This window comes from Bufo gargarizans, chromosome 11 (assembly GCF_014858855.1).
Source record: "Bufo gargarizans isolate SCDJY-AF-19 chromosome 11, ASM1485885v1, whole genome shotgun sequence".
Lineage (NCBI taxonomy): Eukaryota > Metazoa > Chordata > Amphibia > Anura > Bufonidae > Bufo > Bufo gargarizans.
This window is the reverse complement of record NC_058090.1, coordinates 31,292,100-31,313,457: the sequence shown is the minus strand read 5'-3', so window position 1 is coordinate 31,313,457 and position 21,358 is coordinate 31,292,100. Positions and strand designations below refer to the sequence as shown.

The 21,358-nt window shown below is 43.7% G+C and overlaps 1 protein-coding gene across 1 annotated transcript in view; it reads left to right on the top strand.

Annotated features, from left to right (window-relative positions):
* The window catches only part of BRF1 (BRF1 RNA polymerase III transcription initiation factor subunit), a 266,657-nt gene extending 247,905 nt beyond the window's left edge, over nt 1-18,752 (top strand). Inside the window, exons 16-18 of the mRNA XM_044271525.1 lie at nt 8,211-8,262; nt 15,825-15,966; nt 18,404-18,752. Of these exons, the coding sequence (XP_044127460.1) occupies nt 8,211-8,262; nt 15,825-15,966; nt 18,404-18,441 (232 nt within the window). The 3' untranslated portion in view covers nt 18,442-18,752. The remainder of the gene's footprint in view (nt 1-8,210; nt 8,263-15,824; nt 15,967-18,403) is intronic.
* Nucleotides 18,753-21,358: the final 2,606 nt, after the last annotated feature.

Below are 21,358 nucleotides of genomic sequence, written 5' to 3'. Positions count from 1 at the left end.
AAGCTTGTTTCGCATCTCCGTTTACCTGGTCTGGCAGAGGCATAGCCTGATGGAGTTCACTGTATTCGGCATAGCTAGATACTGTCATTTACTGCCAGACCCCATTAAATATAATGGGATCTGTCCGGTTTCCGGGATGACTTGTGCTCGTGTTCCAGCCGGACAAAAACAGATGCATATTTTAACATGTATGTAGGAAAGGGCATCTGTGAGCAGATTTGTACCTATGACACTGGCTGACCTGTTACATGTGCGCTTGGCGGCTGAAGACATCTGTGCTGGCCCGCACTGATCAGAAAAATGATATTTTGATATATGCAAATGAGCCACTAGGAGCAACGGGGGCGTTGTCATTACACCTAGAGCCTCTGCTCTCTCTGCAACTGCCATGCCCTCTGCACTTTGATTAACAAGGCCAGGTGTGATGACATTTACTCTGCTTTGTTCTGTCAAAGTGCAGAGGGCATGGCAGTTGCAGAGAGAGCAGAGCCTCTAGGTGTAACGGCAACGCCCCCGTTGCTCCTAGAGGATCATTTGCATATATTAAAACCTCATTTTTCTCAGCAATGCGGACACATATGAACATGGGACCAACACAGATGCCTTTAGCTGCCAAGCGCACATGGAACAGGTCAGCCAGTGTCATAGGTACAAATCTGCTGACAGATGCCCTTTAAAAGTAAAATAAAAGAGGTTCTCTAATAATGAGCTTGTACAATGCTGCAGAATATGTTGGTGTTATATAAACACTGAATAGTAAATGGGAGAGAAATGATAAAAGATGGTGAATAAAGAAGACCTACCTACACGCTTTACACACACACACACACACACACACACACATATATATATATTTATTTACAGGGTGGGCAATTTATATGGATACACCTTAATAAAATGGGATTGGTTGGTGATATTAACTTCCTGTTTGTGGCACATGTGAGGGGGGAAAACTTTTCAAGATGGGTGGTGACCATGGCGGCCATTTTGAATCCAACTTTAGTTTTTTCAATAGGAAGAGGGTCATGTGACACAAACTTATTGGGAATTTCACAAGAAAAACAATGGTGTGCTTGGTTTTAACGTAACTTTATTCTTTCACGAGTTATTTACAAGTTTCTGACCACTTATAAAATGTGTTCAATGTGCTGCCCATTGTGTTGGATTGTCAATGCAACCCTCTTCTCCCACTCTTCACACACTGATAGCAACACCGCAGGAGAAATGCTAGCACAGGCTTCCAGTATCCGCAGTTTCAGGTGCTGCACAGCATATGCTGTGAAGATACGAGATGTGCAGCACCTGAAACTACGGATACTGGAAGCCTGTGCTAGCATTTCTCCTGCGGTGTTGCTATCAGTGTGTGAAGAGTGGGAGAAGAGGGTTGCATTGACAATCCAACACAATGGGCAGCACATTGAACACATTTTATAAGTGGTCAGAAACTTGTAAATAACTCGTGAAAGAATAAAGTTACGTTAAAACCAAGCACACCATTGTTTTTCTTGTGAAATTCCCAATAAGTTTGTGTCACATGACCCTCTTCCTATTGAAAAAACTAAAGTTGGATTCAAAATGGCCGCCATGGTCACCACCCATCTTGAAAAGTTTCCCCCCTCACATATACTAATGTGCCACAAACAGGAAGTTAATATCACCAACCATTACCATTTTTATTAAGGTGTATCCATATAAATGGCCCACCCTGTATATACAGTGGAGGAAATAATTATTTGACCCCTCACTGATTTTGTAAGTTTGTCCAATGACAAAGAAATGAAAAGTCTCAGAACAGTATCATTTCAATGGTAGGTTTATTGTAACAGTGGCAGATAGCACATCAAAAGGAAAATCGAATAAATAACTTTAAATAAAAGATAGCAACTGATTTGCATTTCATTGAGTGAAATAAGTATTTGAACCCCTACCAACCATTAAGAGTTCTGGCTCCCACAGAGTGGTTAGACACTTCTACTCAATTAGTCACCCTCATTAAGGACACCTGTCTTAACTAGTCACCTGTATAAAAGACACCTGTCCACAGAATCAATCAATCAAGCAGACTCCAAACTCTCCAACATGGGAAAGACCAAAGAGCTGTCCAAGGATGTCAGAGACAAAATTGTAGACCTGCACAAGGCTGGAATGGGCTACAAAACCATTAGCAAGAAGCTGGGAGAGAAGGTGACAACTGTTGGTGCGATTGTTCGAAAATGGAAGGAGCACAAAATGACCATCAATCGACCTCGCTCTGGGGCTCCACGCAAGATCTCACCTCGTGGGGTGTCAATGGTTCTGAGAAAGGTGAAAAAGCATCCTAGAACTACACGGGAGGAGTTAGTTAATGACCTCAAATTAGCAGGGACCACAGTCACCAAGAAAACCATTGGAAACACATTACACCGCAATGGATTAAAATCCTGCAGGGCTCGCAAGGTCCCCCTGCTCAGGAAGGCACATGTGCAGGCCCGTCTGAAGTTTGCCAATGAACACCTGAATGATTCAGAGAGTGACTGGGAGAAGGTGCTGTGGTCTGATGAGACCAAAATAGAGCTCTTTGGCATTAACTCAACTCGCTGTGTTTGGAGGAAGAAAAATGCTGCCTATGACCCCCAAAACACCGTCCCCACCGTCGAGCATGGGGGTGGAAACATTTTGCTTTGGGGGTGTTTTTCTGCTAAGGGCACAGGACAACTTATTCGCATAAACGGGAAAATGGACGGAGCCATGTATCGTGAAATCCTGAGCGACAACCTCCTTCCCTCTGCCAGGAAACTGAAAATGGGTCGTGGATGGGTGTTCCAGCACGACAATGACCCAAAACATACAGCAAAGGCAACAAAGGAGTGGCTCAAGAAGAAGCACATTAAGGTCATGGAGTGGCCTAGTCAGTCTCCGGACCTTAATCCAATCGAAAACCTATGGAGGGAGCTCAAGCTCAGAGTTGCACAGAGACAGCCTCGAAACCTTAGGGATTTAGAGATGATCTGCAAAGAGGAGTGGACCAACATTCCTCCTAAAATGTGCGCAAACTTGGTCATCAATTACAAGAAACGTTTGACCTCTGTGCTTGCAAACAAGGGTTTTTCCACCAAGTATTAAGTCTTTTTTTGTTAGGAGGGTTCAAATACTTATTTCACTCAATGAAATGCAAATCAGTTGCTATCTTTTATTTAAAGTTATTTATTCGATTTTCCTTTTGATGTGCTATCTGCCACTGTTACAATAAACCTACCATTGAAATGATACTGTTCTGAGACTTTTCATTTCTTTGTCATTGGACAAACTTACAAAATCAGTGAGGGGTCAAATAATTATTTCCTCCACTGTATACACACAGTGCTGCCCATAATTATTCATACCCCTGGCAAATTTTGACTTAGTTACTTTTATTCAACCAGCAAGCATTTTTTGACGGGAAATGTCTCCCAAAAGATAAAAAGACGATGTACAAGAGGCATTATTGTGGAGAAAAAAAAACATTTCTCAGCTTTTATTTACATTTGAGCAAAAAATAAAAGATGTTCCACACTGTGGAAAATCTCAGAGGACGTGGTCGGAAGCCAAAAGTGACACCTGTGCTGGCCAGGTGTCACCATCCTGGTGAATCTGGGATCTGCTGGTGGCAATGTCTCAAGGCAGACCATTCAACGGACACTGCACACTGCTGGGTTCCACGGATGCAGACCAAGGAGGACGGTAACCACTTCTCCAGATAAGGCACACAAAAGCCCGCTTGGCCTTTGCAAAAGCTCATCTGGACAAAGAAGACAACTTTTGATCTTCTGTGTTATGGTCAGATGATACAAAAATTTAATTGTTTGGTCACAATGATGTTTCCTTTATTTGGCGTAAAAAAGGAGAAGCCTTCAACCCAAAGAACACCATCCCCACCGTCAAACATGGTGGTGAGAACCTAATGCTTTGGGGGTGTTTTTCAGCCAATGGACCAGGAAACCTAATCACAGTAAACGGCACCATGAAAAGAGAGCAATACATGAGGATTCTCAATGACAACATCAGGCAGTCTGCAGAGAAACTTGGCCTTGGGCACCAGTGGACATTTCAGCATGACAATGACCCAAAACACACAGCAAAAGTGGTGAAGAAATGGTTATCAGACAACAACATTAACGTTTTGGAGTGGCCCAGTCAGAGTCCAGACTTAAATCCAATTGAGAATCTGTGGAGGGAGCTAAAGATCAGGGTGATGGCAAGAAGACCCTTCAACCTGAAAATTTTTGAGCTCATTGCTAAAGATGAATGGGCAAAAATACCTGTGGAGACATGCAAAAAGCTGGTCTGCAATTATAGGAAGCGTTTGATTGCTGTAATAGCCAATAAAGGCTTTTCTATTGATTATTGAGAAGGGTATGAATAGTTTGGGACTGGACACTTTTTGCTCAAATGAAAATGAAAGCTGAGAAATGTTTTTTTTTTCCACAATATTGCCTCTTGTACATCGTCTTATTAACTTTTGGGAGACACCTATGTCATTTCCCGTCAAAAAATTATTTGCTGGTAGAATAAAAGTAACTTTTTCTTGCAACTGTGTATATACACACATATATATACAGTGTTGACTTAAAGTATGTGAACCCTTTGGAATGATATGGATTTCGGCACAAATTGGTCATAAAATGTGATCTGATCTTCATCTAAGTCACAACAATAGACAATCGCAGTCTGCTTAGGCCTCTTTCACACTTGCGTTGTCCGAATCCGGCGTGTACTCCACTTGCCGGAATTACACGCCGGATCCGGAAAAACGCAAGTGTACTGAAAGCATTTAAAGACGGATCTGTCTTCAAAATGCTTTCAGTGTTACTATGGCATCCAGGACGCTATTAAAGTCCTGGTTGCCATAGTAGGAGCGGGGAGCGATATACTTGCAGTCCGTGCGGCTCCCGGGGCGCTCCAGAGTGACGACAGAGCGCCCCATGCGCATGGATGACGTGCCATGCAATCAAGTCATCCATGCGCCTGGGGCGCCCTGACGTCACTCTGGAGCGCCCCAGGAGCCGCACGGACGGTAAGTATACTGCTCCCCGCTACACTTTACCATGGCTGCCACTCTAAAAAAGCTAAACGACGTTTAGCTTAAGGCCGGATCCGGATCAATGCCTTTCAATGGGCATTAATTCCGGATCCGGCCTTGCGGCAAGTCTTCAGGATTTTTGGCTGGAGCAAAAAGCGCAGCATGCTGCTGTATTTTCTCCGGCCAAAAAACGTTCCGTTCCGGAACTGAAGACATCCTGATGCATCCTGAACGGATTTCACTCCATTCAGAATGCATTAGGATAAAACTGATTAAATATTAGGATAAAAATTCACAATAATAGTCACGGGTGCTATGTCCCAGGGTGTAGCTTCTTACCCAAAAATATAGAAGGAAACGGACAGCACTTCCAAAAGAAAAAAAAAACTTGATTTATTCAGCCCAAGTGGCACAGTGAGGCAACGTTTCGGCTCGGACACAGAGCTTAAGAAAGGCTCTGTGTCCGAGCCGAAACGTTGCCTCACTGTGCCACTTGGGCTGAATAAATCACGGTTTTCTCTTGGAAGTGCTGTCCGTTTCCATATATAAATATATATATAGATATACAGATATGGAATCTCCACCTACTGAATAATTTACATGTAATCCCCTCCAGTCCTGTCATCCACAAGTACATAAGAATATGCCGGAGAATCTCTATTGTGAGCTGACGGTGTAATTGAGGTTATAGCATTGTTAATGATATATTCCTTTTACAATGGACACATTGATAGAGGGAGAATGTTAAGCAATTCCCAAAGCCTTTTCTTACATTGTTCAGGGGCCTTGTCACAACCTGCTCCTCTCTGTGTAACAGCGCGCACATTATAGCAGCCATTCCCCTAGTTCAATCTTTTCTTTGTTAAACAGATGAGCTTGCCTTTTGCTTCCTCCCTCCTTTCCATTTTTCTCCTTCTTCATTCTTTGCAAGTCAGATAAAGTGAAATTAACATGTGGGTTTTTGGATGAATGGAGCTGCTTATCGTTCCCTGCAGATCGGTCCTGTTGAGCAGTGACAAACCGTCCTCCAGCACACTGAAGAATGACCCAGAGCTGGCATATTACAGCACACCAGCTCCGCATTGTTGGTAGGCACTGTAGATGTAGTCATGGCAGCCAGGAAGATAAACTTCCATATGGTGGCCATGGCAGCAGCTTCTCAGTTTCTCGACCGTTAAGACTTGGGGGAAAAGATACTCTAGATCTGTTCTTGTTGGGTGGACCAGAGAAGAACCTAAGAAGTCTCTGGAGAACCTCCAATTTATTCTTATTTTAAGGGCTTATTCACACGACCGTATATTTGAGTCCACATCGGTTCCACAATTTTGCAGAACAGATGCGGAACCATTCATTTCAATGGGGCTGCAAAAGATGCAGACAGCACACCATGTGCTGTCCGCATCCATACTTGCGTTCCGTGGCCCCGCAAAAAAGATAGAACATGTCCTATTCTTGTCCGCAATTGCGGACAAGAATAGGCATTTCTATCATATGGCTGGCTGTTCCATTCCGCTAAATGTATCCATGGTATCCGTGTTTTGCAGACCTAAAAAACGGATATGTTCGTCTGAATGAGCCTTAACATAATGTGGGAAATTCCAGGAGCACACCCTCAGGTTCTTACTAACAAAAATAATATTAAGATGATGGTTACAAGAAAAGCTTGGAAAAAATAAAAGGGCTTAAAATGAAATTCACCGTTCAGCACCATTTTTTTTTGTTAGTCAAAATCAGTCCAAATGTTCATGCTGATTAGTTCTTAATATGTCCAATAGCTCCAGAGTTTAAAGAGGACCTTTCATCAGAAAAAAGTATGTAAACGGACTATACCGACGTTTAGAGCGGCGCCCAGGGATCCCCCTGCACTTACTGTTATCCCCGGGCACCGCTCTGTGAGGCTATGAGCTGAGCGCTGCGATTGGCCAGCACTACAGCATAGTAGAAAGAGACCGCGGCAGGTTCCCCTGGGTGGAGCCTAAGTAGGAACATACCGGAGGCTATAACCGGAGAACAGAGCGGTGCCCGGGGATAACAGTAAGTGCAGGGGGATCCCTGGGCGCCGCTCTACACGTCGGTATAGTCAGTTTACATACTTTTTCCTGGTGAAAGGTCCTCTTTAAGAAAAATCCATCCTGGCTTCTTGCAGCAGCCACTAGAGGGCGCCTACTGTGTTTTTAGTGTATACTAGCGCTTAAGCTCTATCTAGTGGTGACTGCAACCAACATGGCACATGGTTATAATTTTTTTTAAAAAAATTTGCCTTCTTGTCTATGCTGGGAACTTGTAGTTCTGTGAAATAAAAAATGAATCTTGGTGCAGGTCTCAGAGATGGGTATGCCATAAATGGCCTAGGTGAAAGTAACCCTTTAAATCAGTCTGCAGATCCTTCATTGGGAAAAATGCAGGTCTCCTCCTAAATATGCCATCACTTCCTTTGGTAGGAAAACCTTTTCAATGTCCCATAATATGGAAGACCGTAAACGTGGAGTTTTTTTTATCTTTATCCCTTTTAATTGTTGTGCTCTATTCCGTCGCACACGTCTCTATTCTGCTCGTGTATATGACTCGCGGCTTTAATTATCTCTGTAATCTTCAGTAGACCTCTTGTCCTATCTTGTTACTAGTCTTGGGAATTGGACAAGATGTCTGTGCTCTTAAGATGGTGACCTTTAAAGTGAATCTGGCAAGTAACAACCATGCCCCGCGTAGACATATCCCGGGGATTATTGGTTGGCGCATTGTATAGTGTCAATCTGTCCTGTATCCATAACATGTAGTTATTATGGGACTGTTTTCAGCCATATTTCCCACAGAGCAGCAGTTCTACTTGCAATTTCTACCATCACAACATTATCTATAGTAGCAAATCTATGTAGTATCATCTTGATTGGAGCTGAAAAAATTAGACTTTAGAATAGATCATAAATAGGTCTCTTGCATTGCCGATAGTGGTAGTCACTGAGAAAGGAAGCTTAGTGGTTGCTAGGTAACCGGGAATAGTGCCGCCTGCAGGCTAGATGCCGCGAGTTCTCTAATACTTATTATATTGTGGATATTACCAGTGCCTGGTCATAGGCACTGCTGTATATTGATATTGCTGAGCCCCGCTTGCTCCCTCATCTTTTATTAATGGCGAGGAGCACTGGTGATCACTTTCCATTTTGTCTTTCAGATTGAAGCCGTTGGTTTCTACGCAACCACCTAAGAAGGCAGCGCTGGACCAGGTAACCGTCAGATTGCATTTTATGAGAATAAAGGTCAGGGTACGTTACAGCTGGAAAGCAAAGAGACTGAAGTCAAGTCTTGTTTGCAGTCCTTCCAGCAGACAGAATGCAGCTCTCCGGCCGTAGATTGCATTCACATATCCTCCATGCAAAGCCATCGAGAACTTTACTGTGGGCTCTCCATACTTGTCAGAGACGGTGATATTGTCCCCTATGGTGAGCACTCACGCAAAGACGCACACCTGCCTGTCTTGGGTCAATCATCAGTAATACTCTGTTTGATTAGTCTGCCAGCGCAGAACGAGCCCAGAATGCCTAGTTCTAGTGACAGATGCTTGCAAGCGAGAGTGACATTCATTGCATAGAACTGAAATCAAATATTAAAAACCCTTTGGCTGCCTGTTATTAGAACGGATTGTGTTATGAAATGAGCCATCGTTTTATGTTCTAACAGATTGTGCCTGGGCCTCGTACGTACAGATTGATATTGAACATGCGGCTTGGTGCCTATGTATGCCAGTCTGTGGATTAGATATAATATAATAGTTATAAGTCACTTACTAATGAATTGTTAGGCCTCTTTTACACATCTGTGAATCACAGATGTGTGCTGTCCATCCACAGACTGATCACGTATCTATTAACACATCAGTGGTTTTCCATGGACCATGGGTTTCTGGTGCCATCACAGGCGTACGCCCGTGACTACGGATCCTTCATGCACCTGTGATGTGGGTATTATTCGTGTTTGGTTCCCAGTTTTCTTGAACCTTTGGTAGGATATGCTAGCAGTATCCGTGGAATATGGATGATACACAGAGGGCAAAAAAAAGATACATGGAGCAAACATGGATCGGATATCTTCACAGATAAACCACTGACCATCTTGTCTCCCACGTGTGAATGAGGCTTTGTCAGGAGACCAGCTTAGAAGTCCTCCTTTGTGACCCTCTTCCCAATCTTCTCCATCACAACCTGGCTGCTGATGGAGTGCAGTGTTATTCAATGAAGACCGCCGATGGCTAGGTCAGGTCACATGCTCCACCATCAGTGGCCATGTTGGGATTGGAGCGTCAGGTAAAGAAAAGTGTGTACTAAAAAAGGGGGCAGAACTTAACAAAAGAGGACATCTAGGCTGATCTCATAATAACAATATATTACTGTCTTTTAATGCCGATTACGGCACATTTTGAGGAAGGTCAATACCTTTAACCACTTAACAGCTTTGCTTGTACTCTGCTCTGGCTTTGAAAAAAGGACTTCAAATGACTGCTTTTACAGCTGAATTTTGGCCTCCCATACATCTCAGTGGAAGGCAGCGCTGAGAATCGCAGAGCGGCGGCTTATAGCCATGGCTGTGTCAAGAAGAGACATGTCTGCGCCAAAATGCCACTGTAAAAGCCGTTGCGTGAACGCCCATGGTAGCAGCTAGAGATATGGATCTGAACTTGATGTAAAGCCTGGATTGCCATGAAGGAAAGCAGCAGAAACTTGTTTTACCTTTCACTTTCAGCTGCTTTCACCTCCCAGTTTCTAACAGCTATATCTCCTGAGATAATGCTGTGGTTCTGGTTTTAAAGCTAACATGAAAGCTGGCAGTCAGCAAGCAGGCCTATATCTCTAGCTGCTACCCAGCCCAAGCTATGAAAAGTTAAAGCAGTCCTCCCCCTTTAGCCTGGAGGAGGAGAGGGGGCAGTGAGGTAGCTCACAGCCTGCAGGAGGAAATAAAAAAAAAACATATACATTTATTATCATCATAATTGTAGTGACCAACAGAATAAAGTTATATTATTTATACCACAGTGATGGCCATAAAATAAATCCCAGAAAATGATGATTTAACATTGCAATTTATGGGAGATTCGCTATGTTCCTTTGGAGCTCTGCCACAGGCAGGGCTCCATACGAACATCGCTGTGGCAGGCCTAAGATCTTTCTAGTGCTGCAGTTAACGATTATTTGAATAATCGTTTAGTTGTCGATAATTTCATCGATTAATCGGGGAAAAAACACCAAAATGACAAAAAAAAAAGGGGTTTATATGATTTTACTTGAAAAATTATGTTCAAAGGCCATATTAAAACAAATTGTGGATGGCACTGTTATGGGGGGGATCTGTGGATGGCACTTTTATGGGAGGGAATCTGTGGATGGCACTGTTATGGGGAGGGAGATCTGTGGATGGCACTGTTATGGGGAGGGAGATCTGTGGATGGCACTGTTATGGGGAGGGGGATCTGTGGATGGCACTGTTATGGGGAGGGGGATCTGTGGATGGCACTGTTATGGGGAGGGGGATCTGTGGATGGCACTGTTATGGGGAGGGGGATCTGTGGATGGCACTGTTATGGGGAGGGGGATCTGTGGATGGGGATGGGGACCTGTGGATGGCACTGTTATGGGGAGGGGGACCTGTGGATGGCACTGTTATGGGGAGGGGGACCTGTGGATGGCACTGTTATGGGGAGGGGGACCTGTGGATGGCACTGTTATGGGGAGGGGGACCTGTGGATGGCACTGTTATGGGGAGGGGGACCTGTGGATGGCACTGTTATGGGGAGGGGGACCTGTGGATGGCACTGTTATGGGGAGGGGGATCTGTGGATGGCGCTGTTATGGGAGGGGGATCTGATCCACAGATCCCCCTCCCCATAACAGTGCCATCTACAGATCCCCTTCCCCATAACAGCCCCGGCCCTGCCGCTCACAGCAGTATTTCTTAACCGGCAGTAACTTTTACTTTAAATCACCCCATCTTTATTACCTTACAATGAAGCTCCAGTAACAGTCAGAGCGGGCGGCGGCGCAACGTCACTTACTCACGTGATGCGCCTGCTCCGCCCATTTTATGAATGAAGCAGGCGGAGCTTGCGCGTCACGTGAGTAAGTGACATTACGCTGCCACCCGCTTTGCCTGTTACTGGAGCTTCATTGTAAGGTAATAAAGATGGGGTGATTTAAAGTTCAAGGGCCCGCAGGTATAGCGCCTGACCGGCCGCTCCCGCCCGCATAGCAACGAATCGGCCGATTATCGATAAAGTCAATTAATTGTTGCAGCCCTAGATCCTTCAGAAGGCCCGAGGCTGCCATAGCAACCTAATGGCTCCCTCGATGTCGGTACTGTGGTCACAATTAACCACGGCATCTGAGGGGTTAAATGCAGGTGATCGGTATCATCGCTGATCAGAGACAATGCCTCCGGGTCTATCCTAAAACATCTGACATCCACCATACATGTACGGCGGATGTTGGAAAGTGGTTATAGGGGTATTTCTGACTTTAATATTCTAAGGATAGGTTATCAATATCAGATCAGCGGAGTTCCAACTTCTGAAAATCTACATATAACTAGCAATACTCCATACACTCGATAACAACTGGGAAATGTCCTGCTACCTCAGCCTTATTTAAGCGTATTTCCAGCTGTTACAGTTTATGGTCCTGCAAACAGCTGATGGTCTGGAGTAATGGGAGTCAGACCCCTACCCCCCATCTGATATTGATGACCTAAGGATAGATAATCGATATTCATGTCCTGGAATACTCCTTTAATACTCGTTGAAATTCTTTCACTTACTATCAGATTGGCATATTTCAATTTTCATCAATTCTGCCTAAAACACCAAGTGCCTTACATTTAGAATTTAGATAATGGCATTATAAAGAGTAGCAATAAGTGTGCTGCCTCGGGACTCACATTATCACTTTTTACTCTCCTTCGTTACAAGTGCTGCAGGATGGAAATAGGCAGGATAATTAGAAAGAGGTCATATTTTAATTAGATGGTTTATTTTCTTCCTGTGGACTCCACGAATCAATGAGCAGCTTACTTTGGGTTCCACACCACTTACGAGCATTTATCATGCTGGATGGAAATTCTCAGCATGAATCCGTCCCAAGGAACAAAGTTTTCCTTGTGCCACTTAATCCCTTTTTCTAGGATTGGTTATGTATGACTAGTTTAATACTTAACTCCAGTATAGAGCAGAGAAGATCTAGATGATGACCATGAAATTCTGTTGGCCGCCATTTTGTGCCTGGTTTTGAGAAATATTTATTATCTTGATTTCTTTTCATCCTTTTAGAGGGATTTTTTGCTATAGATCTTAGGCCTCTAGCATTTGTCCTGGTGTTGCAGAGTTTTGTAGAAAACAACTTGGATACTGAAACTGATTGGTGTCTTATTTTTCAATTTTGTCATAAAAGTATTCTCCCTACATCATTGGCCTCCAAACTGCAGCTCACACTATTAGGGCTTGCAGGGAGCTGTAGTTCCACAACAGCGGGTGATCCACAGGTTGCCATGCATAGTCCATTGTGTTTTGTGGCAAGGGGCAGGGGTGCACCTAGCCTTTCTGCTGCCTGAGGTAAAAAGTTAAAGGGCACCCCCCATGCCAAATTCTCAACCAAACCTCTTCCCTTCATCCCTACTGTAAAAGACACACTTGGAAAACATTACATACAGCTCTACAAAACATACAGGGTAATACAGCGCCACATACCTCTTGTATCCAGTGATGTCTCTTCTGATGTAGATGTTCTCTGTCCTCTTCTTCTCAAACCAGACCACCATCATGATTTCTTTCAGCGATCTCTTGACAAATAGACAACTCAGTTTCCTGCTTTTCCATCATCCTCCCACCTTCTGAACATCCCATCCTGCTACCCCCAATACTGTGCCCACTGTGCTCCCCAATACTATACTGCAGAAACATCCCCCTGAAAATACTAGAACCACACAGATAGTGCCCCCTTAAATAATTATTGGCACACAGTGCCCTTAAATATAACTGCACCCAGGAAACAGTGTCATAAACATGATGTCCCACAAATATAATTGTGCTAAGCTAATACTCTGCCAGGGTGCCGCCCGCAGATCAGACCCCGATAGGCCTCCATGTCAGACCCCAAGCAGACCTCAGATTAAACCCAAAATAAATAAGTTAACTTATGGTACCTTTCCTGCTCCGCAGCCTCCCTGCAGTTATGCTCCCTGGTTTTCTCCAGGCCCACGCTGCACTGTGATCTGACTGCCTACAACGTCAGCTCATAGTGCACGCATTACGTCCTGACGCTGTACGCAATCAGGACAATGCAGCGCGTGCCCAGAGAAGACCAGGGAGGAGTACAAGGCTTCACTCACCGCTTTACGCACCTCCGCTTTCTGGGCTCACTAGTATTTGCTTTATAAGACGCACTGCATCTTATAAAGTGAAAAATGTGGTAATTGGCGGTGCACAACTGGCAAGGGGGAGCCCTGTGACCTGCGCCCCCTATAGCTACACCACTGACTGGCATGTCTTAGTAAGCTTCCAGCCTTTGGTCCCTGCTAACCCCTTTTCACACCTTGATGTAACTGCACAACTTCCCACACCTCTACATGCATTTTGGTCACCATGCTGCCAGGTCGACTGATGAAGTAACAGAGGTGCTTAGATTATTCTGTCAGTAGCTAGTGACTGTGGCATCTAAGGGGTTAAACTTCCAGGATGGTCCCTAGTTCTGAGCCTGTCTGGGTTTAGCTCCTACCTAAAGCTGGCCATACACAGATCATCACATCTCTCTCACAAACTAAGGCCTCAAGCACAGGACTGTATGTTTGGTTCGATCCGCAGAAAATGTGGATCAGATACAGACCTATTCATTTCAATGGGGCCCGACAGATGCAGTTAGCACATTGTGTGCTGTCCACATCCGTTGCCCCGTTCCATTGTCAGTTTTGTGGATAAGTTTAGGACATTTCTGCAAGTATAAAAAAAGAAATGGCAGCATGCAGTTTCGTGATTTGCAGACTGCAAAATGCATTCAGTCATGTGCATGAGCCCTAATATGTACAGTGGCAGATAAACTGCTCCCCAGCATGCGGAGCCAGAATGAAACTAAGATTTGGCATGTTGGAAGATGAGTGCAGCCAGAGGTGCCTGGCATCAGCATATCCTCTTTCCCTGTGGCAGTTACCCTGCATGCGTGGCCAGACTGAGTGTGCTTTATGGGTGATTCAGGGGAGACAGCAGTCAGTTGAATATTGAGTTTTTGACGCATGGAGTGCCAGAGATGTGACTGCCTATTAATAAATTAGGCGCATCTTACCGCAGCACACAGGGGGGCATATAGGACCACCAGTCTTGATGTATCTCTCCCAATGTGTATATGACTGTTTATTGCTAGTTCCTAATTGATAGGTCTTTATCATGGATGCATTGTATCTACTGCTAGAGGAAATCCAGGAACTTTGTAGTCAGTCTGCATCAGCAGTAATTCTTCGGGTGCACAGACTGTTGGGCATGGTTTCCATTGAGGTTATTTAAAGGGGTATTCCGATTATAGAAAGTTATCCCCCTATCCACAGGATAGGCAATAACTATCAGATCTGTTGGGGTTTTACCACTGGGATCCCAATAATGAGAACAGGGGCCCCATACACAGTGAGTGGAATCCCCCTGAAATGGGGTCTGAAAAGCACGCTGCCATTCCATTTATTTCTGTGGGAGCGGCGGAGATAGCCAAGTGCTGCCCTCGGCTATCTCCGAATATCTGTGGATAGGGGATAACTTTCTATAACCGGAATATCCCTTTTAAGGGCTCATGCACACGAGTGCAAATAGCAGGCCGTGTGCATGCCGTTTGTGGATACAGACCCGCTGACTTGAATGGGTCCGCGACTCGCAAGAAAGGGTCCGCACCTCAAACAAAATAGGACATGTTATATTTTTTTTGTTGTGGCACAGACCAAAGTCCCACGGAAGCGCTTCATAGTGCTTACAATCCATGCCTCCGCTCCGCATATTAAGAATTGCGGCCCCATTCAAGTCAATGGGTTGTTTGCAGTCCGCAGTACAGGGCACTGGGTGCATGAGCCCTAATGTTGTTGTATGGCTGGGCTTTTTTTTTTTTTTTTTTTTTTTTAATTGTGAACTCCACTGCTCCCATTCAGAAGCTCTCCAGGCCCCCACTGGTGCCTCTTAAGACAGTGGAAATGCAATCACAGCTATTTCCTGTGTGTCAAGAGGGACCAGGAAGCGGTGACCGGCAAGTGTTGGAATGGGAGCAGAGGGGGATCGATGAAGTTGACAGTGACTTTTGTTTGTATGCATCTTGTTACTGTGATCAGTGTAGTATTTTATATATGCACATTATATCCTGTGGGCTTGAATCCAGGATCCCTAGTATTACAAAGATGTGGCCATTTAATCACTTGCACTCACATTTCATCTCACATGTTTAGTACAGGTGCCCTGCACATTAGATAAGTCTGCTGAACTCACCAATTTTGGCTGGATTGGCTTGCTACATTTGCCATTGGGGAGAGAATGAAGTTCAGGCATATTGGCTTCCTACATGCCTGATCTTGTGTCCCAGCGGTCAATAATCTGTAGTCTGGTAGCAGCCTATTCCGCTGTCCCCTGTGAAAATCTACATATACTCGGCTGGTATGTGCGTGTGTGACAACTATTGTATATATGTATGGGCAGCCTTACTGGGAATGTGGTGTAAAAACAGATTTAAGTTTCTTAATTCAAAGATCATCCTAACCCTAACTGGTGCTATTTTTTATTTTGTAGGAGTCAAGCAGCCCTGTGGTAAACGAGTCTGTAGTGGTGGAGAGTGGACCAGTCGCATATAACCATGAGGAAGAAGTAGAGGAAGAAGAGGAGGAGGAAGATGAGCATTGTGTCAGCGCACTGCAGATGCTGGGGGGCAACGGTAAGCATAGCTATATTGTTCTATAAAGTCGGAAGCAAATTTCATTTCGGGAGCCTTTAACCTCTTATTTCATATACATTTTTCCGAATAAGCTGCCATTTGTGTGTACATAGCACGTCATCTGGTGATTATATAACTTGTATCTCCAATTCTCATTTGTCTCTGAGCTGGCGCAGGGAGACTAGAAAACATATGGAGGCAGCAGGTTATGATTCCTCTTTTACTTAGAAGCAGCATATAGGACATTTATAGAGAAGTACTGAGCAGTATAGATGTGACTAAAGCACTACAGGCGAGATAACTTTACTTTTAGCTGCTCAGTTATTCCTGTGTTGTTTCTGTTTCTCTTTGCAGTCCCTCCCCATTCCCTTCCTCAGACATCTATAGGATGATATTGATAAACTATAGAGAAGCTCAACCAGCAACTACTGGAGCCCGGCCTGATAGTTACCAGCTTGCTAAAATAATATAAATAGAAAATATATTATAAACGGCTGGCTCACAGTATTTTTGCATACATATACTTATATATTATTATATAAACCACTATCACATTTATAAAAAGTTAAAATCCTATTATTTCATATATAATATTTTCATTAATCCCTTCCAGCATTAATGTAAATAAAAAATGCGGAGCTTACGCATATAATTAAACAAAATATGAGTTTGGAGTACTCCAATAATAATGGATTACAATATGTTGTTTGTTCTCAACGCCCTGCTGTGTCTACTCCTGGTGTTGTCAGATTTACTTTTATAATTACGGACCCTGCTACATCTATCGATACAAACGTGACCTGTATTCGTTGGGTTTGTCCTTAACACTCTGTGGTGTCCACTCCTGGCTTTGTGAGATTTACTCCTAATACCAGTGCGGACTCTGCTCCATCCATTCGCTGTGCTTGCTTGTAACATCGTGCTGTATCCATATCCGGCTTAGCAAGGTTTGTCATGTCATTGAGGCCACTAAAGAGGAGGATCGAGCACCCACAAGCGAGGAGGATTGGGCGCCATTATAACTATCTGAACCAGGAGGGTTCCAACAAGTGGTAATGTAACAAAGTAGCCACATTTAATTACCGGAGGCAATATAGTTTATTAAAGGACTCAATATACCCCATTGGAGAGACTAATAAGATATAATAATATCTGTATTACAGTGTGATCTATACCACTGTGTGAATGTTGTAATCCATTATTATTGGAGTACTCCAAACTCATATTTATTTATATGCGTGATCTCCTCATTTTTTATGTACATTAATGCTGGAAGGGATTAATGAAAATATTATATATGAAATAGGATTTTAACTTTTTATAAATGTGATAGTGGTTTATATAATAATATATAAGTATATGTATGCAAAAATACTGTGAGCCAGCCGTTTATTATATGTTATCTATAGGATGATGTAATCTGATCCCTCAGTGAGCAGGCAGTCCGTTGGTATCGCAAGATGGATTTATCACAAACTTCAGAGAGAAAGTTAGTTTATAAAAGGGAGAACAGATGATCGGTAGAGAACAAGATATTTTTCTCTGATACCGTATATTTCAAAGTGTCTTTTGTTTGTCTCTACTGTTGAGTTGTGTGAAAGTACAGTGACCATTCATTCCTGACACCTAAAGGCTGTATTACACAGCCCAATGTGGCAGACAATTGTCGGGAGGGAAGAGTTCCCTCCCGGCAATCGCATGCTCGCTAGTGGAGGAGACCGCTGCTATTACATGCAGTGATATCCTCCGCAGCTATGCCATCGCTCATCCCTATGCTGTATAGTTTGTCGGCGGCAGATCATTATTAGACACCACGATCTGCTGCCTGCAAACAATAATTTATTAACATGTCAAAAGATTTGGATTGCCTGATGATTCATCAGGTAATCGGTGGCAGTATTACACTGCAAGATGATCACCAACAAGCATTGATGCACTCGCTAGCGATAATCTGTGGAACAATCGGCAGCTGTAATACAGGCTTTAGCCTCTGCCCATCAAGTAGGTCACACCTTAGCAGTATTTGTCCGGTCAAAACCCGGCATTTATGCTAGGTGGCGGCTGGATCCCATTATAGTCAACAGGGTTCCGGCAGTGATTTGTTGAATACGGTAAAAGAATGAATTCACAAAACCTAGTATTACAAATATCCCCTCATTTTATATCTGCACATTTTCTAAACAATTCGTTTCTTCCATTTTACTGCCCCAAAGAAAGCATCAGTAGAATAAAAGAGGATTTACACATACTAACCCAGCATTTCCAGTGAGTTAGTATATCAGCCGCCATAATTTTGTCTCCCATGTTGTGTTTATGGCATAGCAGGAATTAATCTGAACATAAATCTCATGATTAACAAGACAACACCTTGAACGCTTCCTTTCCTGCCGTCATTACAGAGCTGCACATTAAGAGTAACATTTCCCTTTTTTTTCAGATTACGGCTGTGAGCTGGATGACGACGATGGTTATTGATTACCGTGGAATGGATAACAGCGGAGCTCATTCTCCAGTGATCTTGTAATATATGGACTTGTATCTATTATGCTGGTCTGTGATCAGCACAATTGCAAATAAAATTAAAGTTTTGTAATAGACTTTACAAAATTCCGTTTATTTTGGTCAGTTCTCTTTGGCCTTGGACCCATTAGTGTTTATTGGGTTACTAGTACTTGAAATTTTGTTGTTGTAGCTTTCATTTTTTTTTATTGCTGTTATTATTATGTCGGAATTATGTTTTGATAAATCTGTACTTAGTATTAAATCAGTCTAAGCATGGACCTAAACAATGTGTGTTGTGCTCTATAAAGTCTTACAGGTGTTGCACTTAGGCCCCATTCATACGACCATATTTTTGGTCTGCATCCAACCCGCTTTTTTCAATTTTAGACATAAAAAAATTTCTTTGTGTAGGACTTTTTTCCGTCTAAGGCTGCTTTCACACTTGCGGCAGTGTGATCCGGCGGGCAGTTCCGTCGTCGGAACTGCCCGCCCGATCCACCAATTTGGATGTGACTGAAAGCATTTGTGAGACTGATCCGCATCCGTCTCACAAATGCATTGCAAGAACGCATCCGTCTCTCTGCTTGTCATACGGATCCGGCATTACGGTATTTTGAATGCACTAATACATTCCTATGGGCATTCAGGTAAGTCTTCCGTTTTTTTCGCCGGAGATAAAACTGTAGCATGCTACGGTTTTATCTTTTGCCTGATCAGTCAAAACGACTGAACTGAAGACATCCTGATGCATCCTGAACGGATTACTCTCCATTCAGAATGCATGGGGATATGCCTGATCAGTTCTTTTCCAGTATAGAGCCCCTGTGACGGAACTCTATGCCGGAAAAGAAAAACGCTAGTGTGAAAGTACCCTAAAATAACCGATCTCAGACGGAAATGTCTAAAACCAATGTAAAATGTGCATAATTGAGCATAACAGATGCTTAAAATGCAGGATCCATTTTTTTTGTTCAGAAGAACAGAAAAATAAATGTTGATGTAAACCCGACCTTAGATAGCTAAAATAATTATTTGAGCCTTTATTGTTCCTTTGATGCTTTTATACCACTCTACAGACTTAAAGGTGCTTTCAAGTAGGTCATCAGGGTGGCCATAACCCCTGGAAACGAGCAGTGTATAATGTAATAGAAAAATAAATCCAGCCAGATAAGGAGGCAATATGGACAATCACAATACATTAGTAAGTGCCTTGTAGTAACTTTCTCTACATGATAAATACCATCTGCTGAAGTGAGACAACCCCTTTAAGCTTCTACGCCATCATACTGCACATACACATTTTGACACAAGTTTATTTGCACCAAATTTTCTCACCCGCCCCCACCCCCCTTTCTGACACCTTCACCACTTTTGTAGAAATAATAAAAATATGTGCGACAGGAAACTGAAGAAGACCCAAGTGCACCTCTTGATAATTGTGATGCATCTCACACCAGCGCAGGAAAAATTAAGAGCAGCATACACTGTTCCTAAGAAAGCTCCCCCATTATTTTTGTATCTGGTAAAGTAGTTCCTGTTAACGTCTTATGTATACAGAGTTGTATGTGTCCTGTATGTAAATCTGCATTCACACTGGTTATTGTGGATATATCATGATAAGTTTTCTGCAGTGTCACTTTGAAAGGAATTTTCCAGATATTGATGACTTATCCTCAGGATATCCAATCAATGAGGGTCTGACACCCTGCACCCCCAACAATCAGCAGTTCCCTCCAGAGCTGGAACTTGCACTGTGAATGGAGCAGGAAGCCCAGATCTGTTCAATGTGTAATGGCCGTGCTGGGTTACTGCAGCTCAGCTCCCGCTGAAATGCTGAGCTGCAGTAATCCCACATGACCACTACACTTTGGTCGGAGCTGTGCTTCCTGTTCCATTCAAAGTGCTTGTTCCAGTGCTGGAGGTTACAGTTGAGGTGTTGGACCCTCACTGACCGGATATTAATTACCTAGCCTGAGGTTAGGCCATCAATAACAGGAGCCTGGAAAACCTCTTTAACCTTCTCAGGACCGCCGCACGCAGGATTGCATTCTGGCAGAGGCCCTGTTGTTCCTCCTAGACGCGCTGGCGCGCCATCTCGCGAGAGGCGAGATTTCCTGTGAACGCGCGCACACAGGAGCGCGCGTTCACAGGATCGCAAGGTAAACCAGTGGATCTACAGCCTGCCAGCGGCGATCATTTGCTGGCAGGCTGTAGATGCGATTTTTTTTTTTTTAACCCTTGAAAGGTATATCAGACGCTGTTTTGTAAACAGCGTCTGATTTACCTGGTACTCTGGTGGTCCCTTTTGCTTGGATCGACCACCAGAGGACACAGGCAGCTCAGTAATAAGTAGCACTACACTACACTATACCCCCCTCCCCGTCACTTATTAACCCCTGATCACCCCCCTGCCATCGATCACCCCCCTGTAAGGCTCCATTCAGATGTCCGTATGTGTTTTGTGGATCCGCTAAACACGGACACCGCGGATCTGCAAAAACGGGCACCGGCAATGTGCTTTCCGCATTTTGCGGATCCGCACATTGCCAGAACTATATAGAAAATGCCTTTTCTTGTCCGCAATTGCGGACAAGAATAGGACATGTTCTATAGGCTCTACAAAAAACGCAGTGTTCGCCCGATCAGGCCTGATCTTGTGCGCACACTTGCGTTCAGTTCGCCCCACCGCAGTGACAGAATTTTTTTTTCCTGATAACTGCAAAAACACTGTAAAATCGCTGCGGCGCTATAAAGATCACTTTTGAGGGGCATGGCGAGTTCAAAAAAGATTTATTTATTTTTTGGGCACAAGTTAGCGGAATTTTTTTTCTTACAAAGTCTCATATTCCACTAACTTGTGACAAAAAATAAAATCTCACATGAACTCACC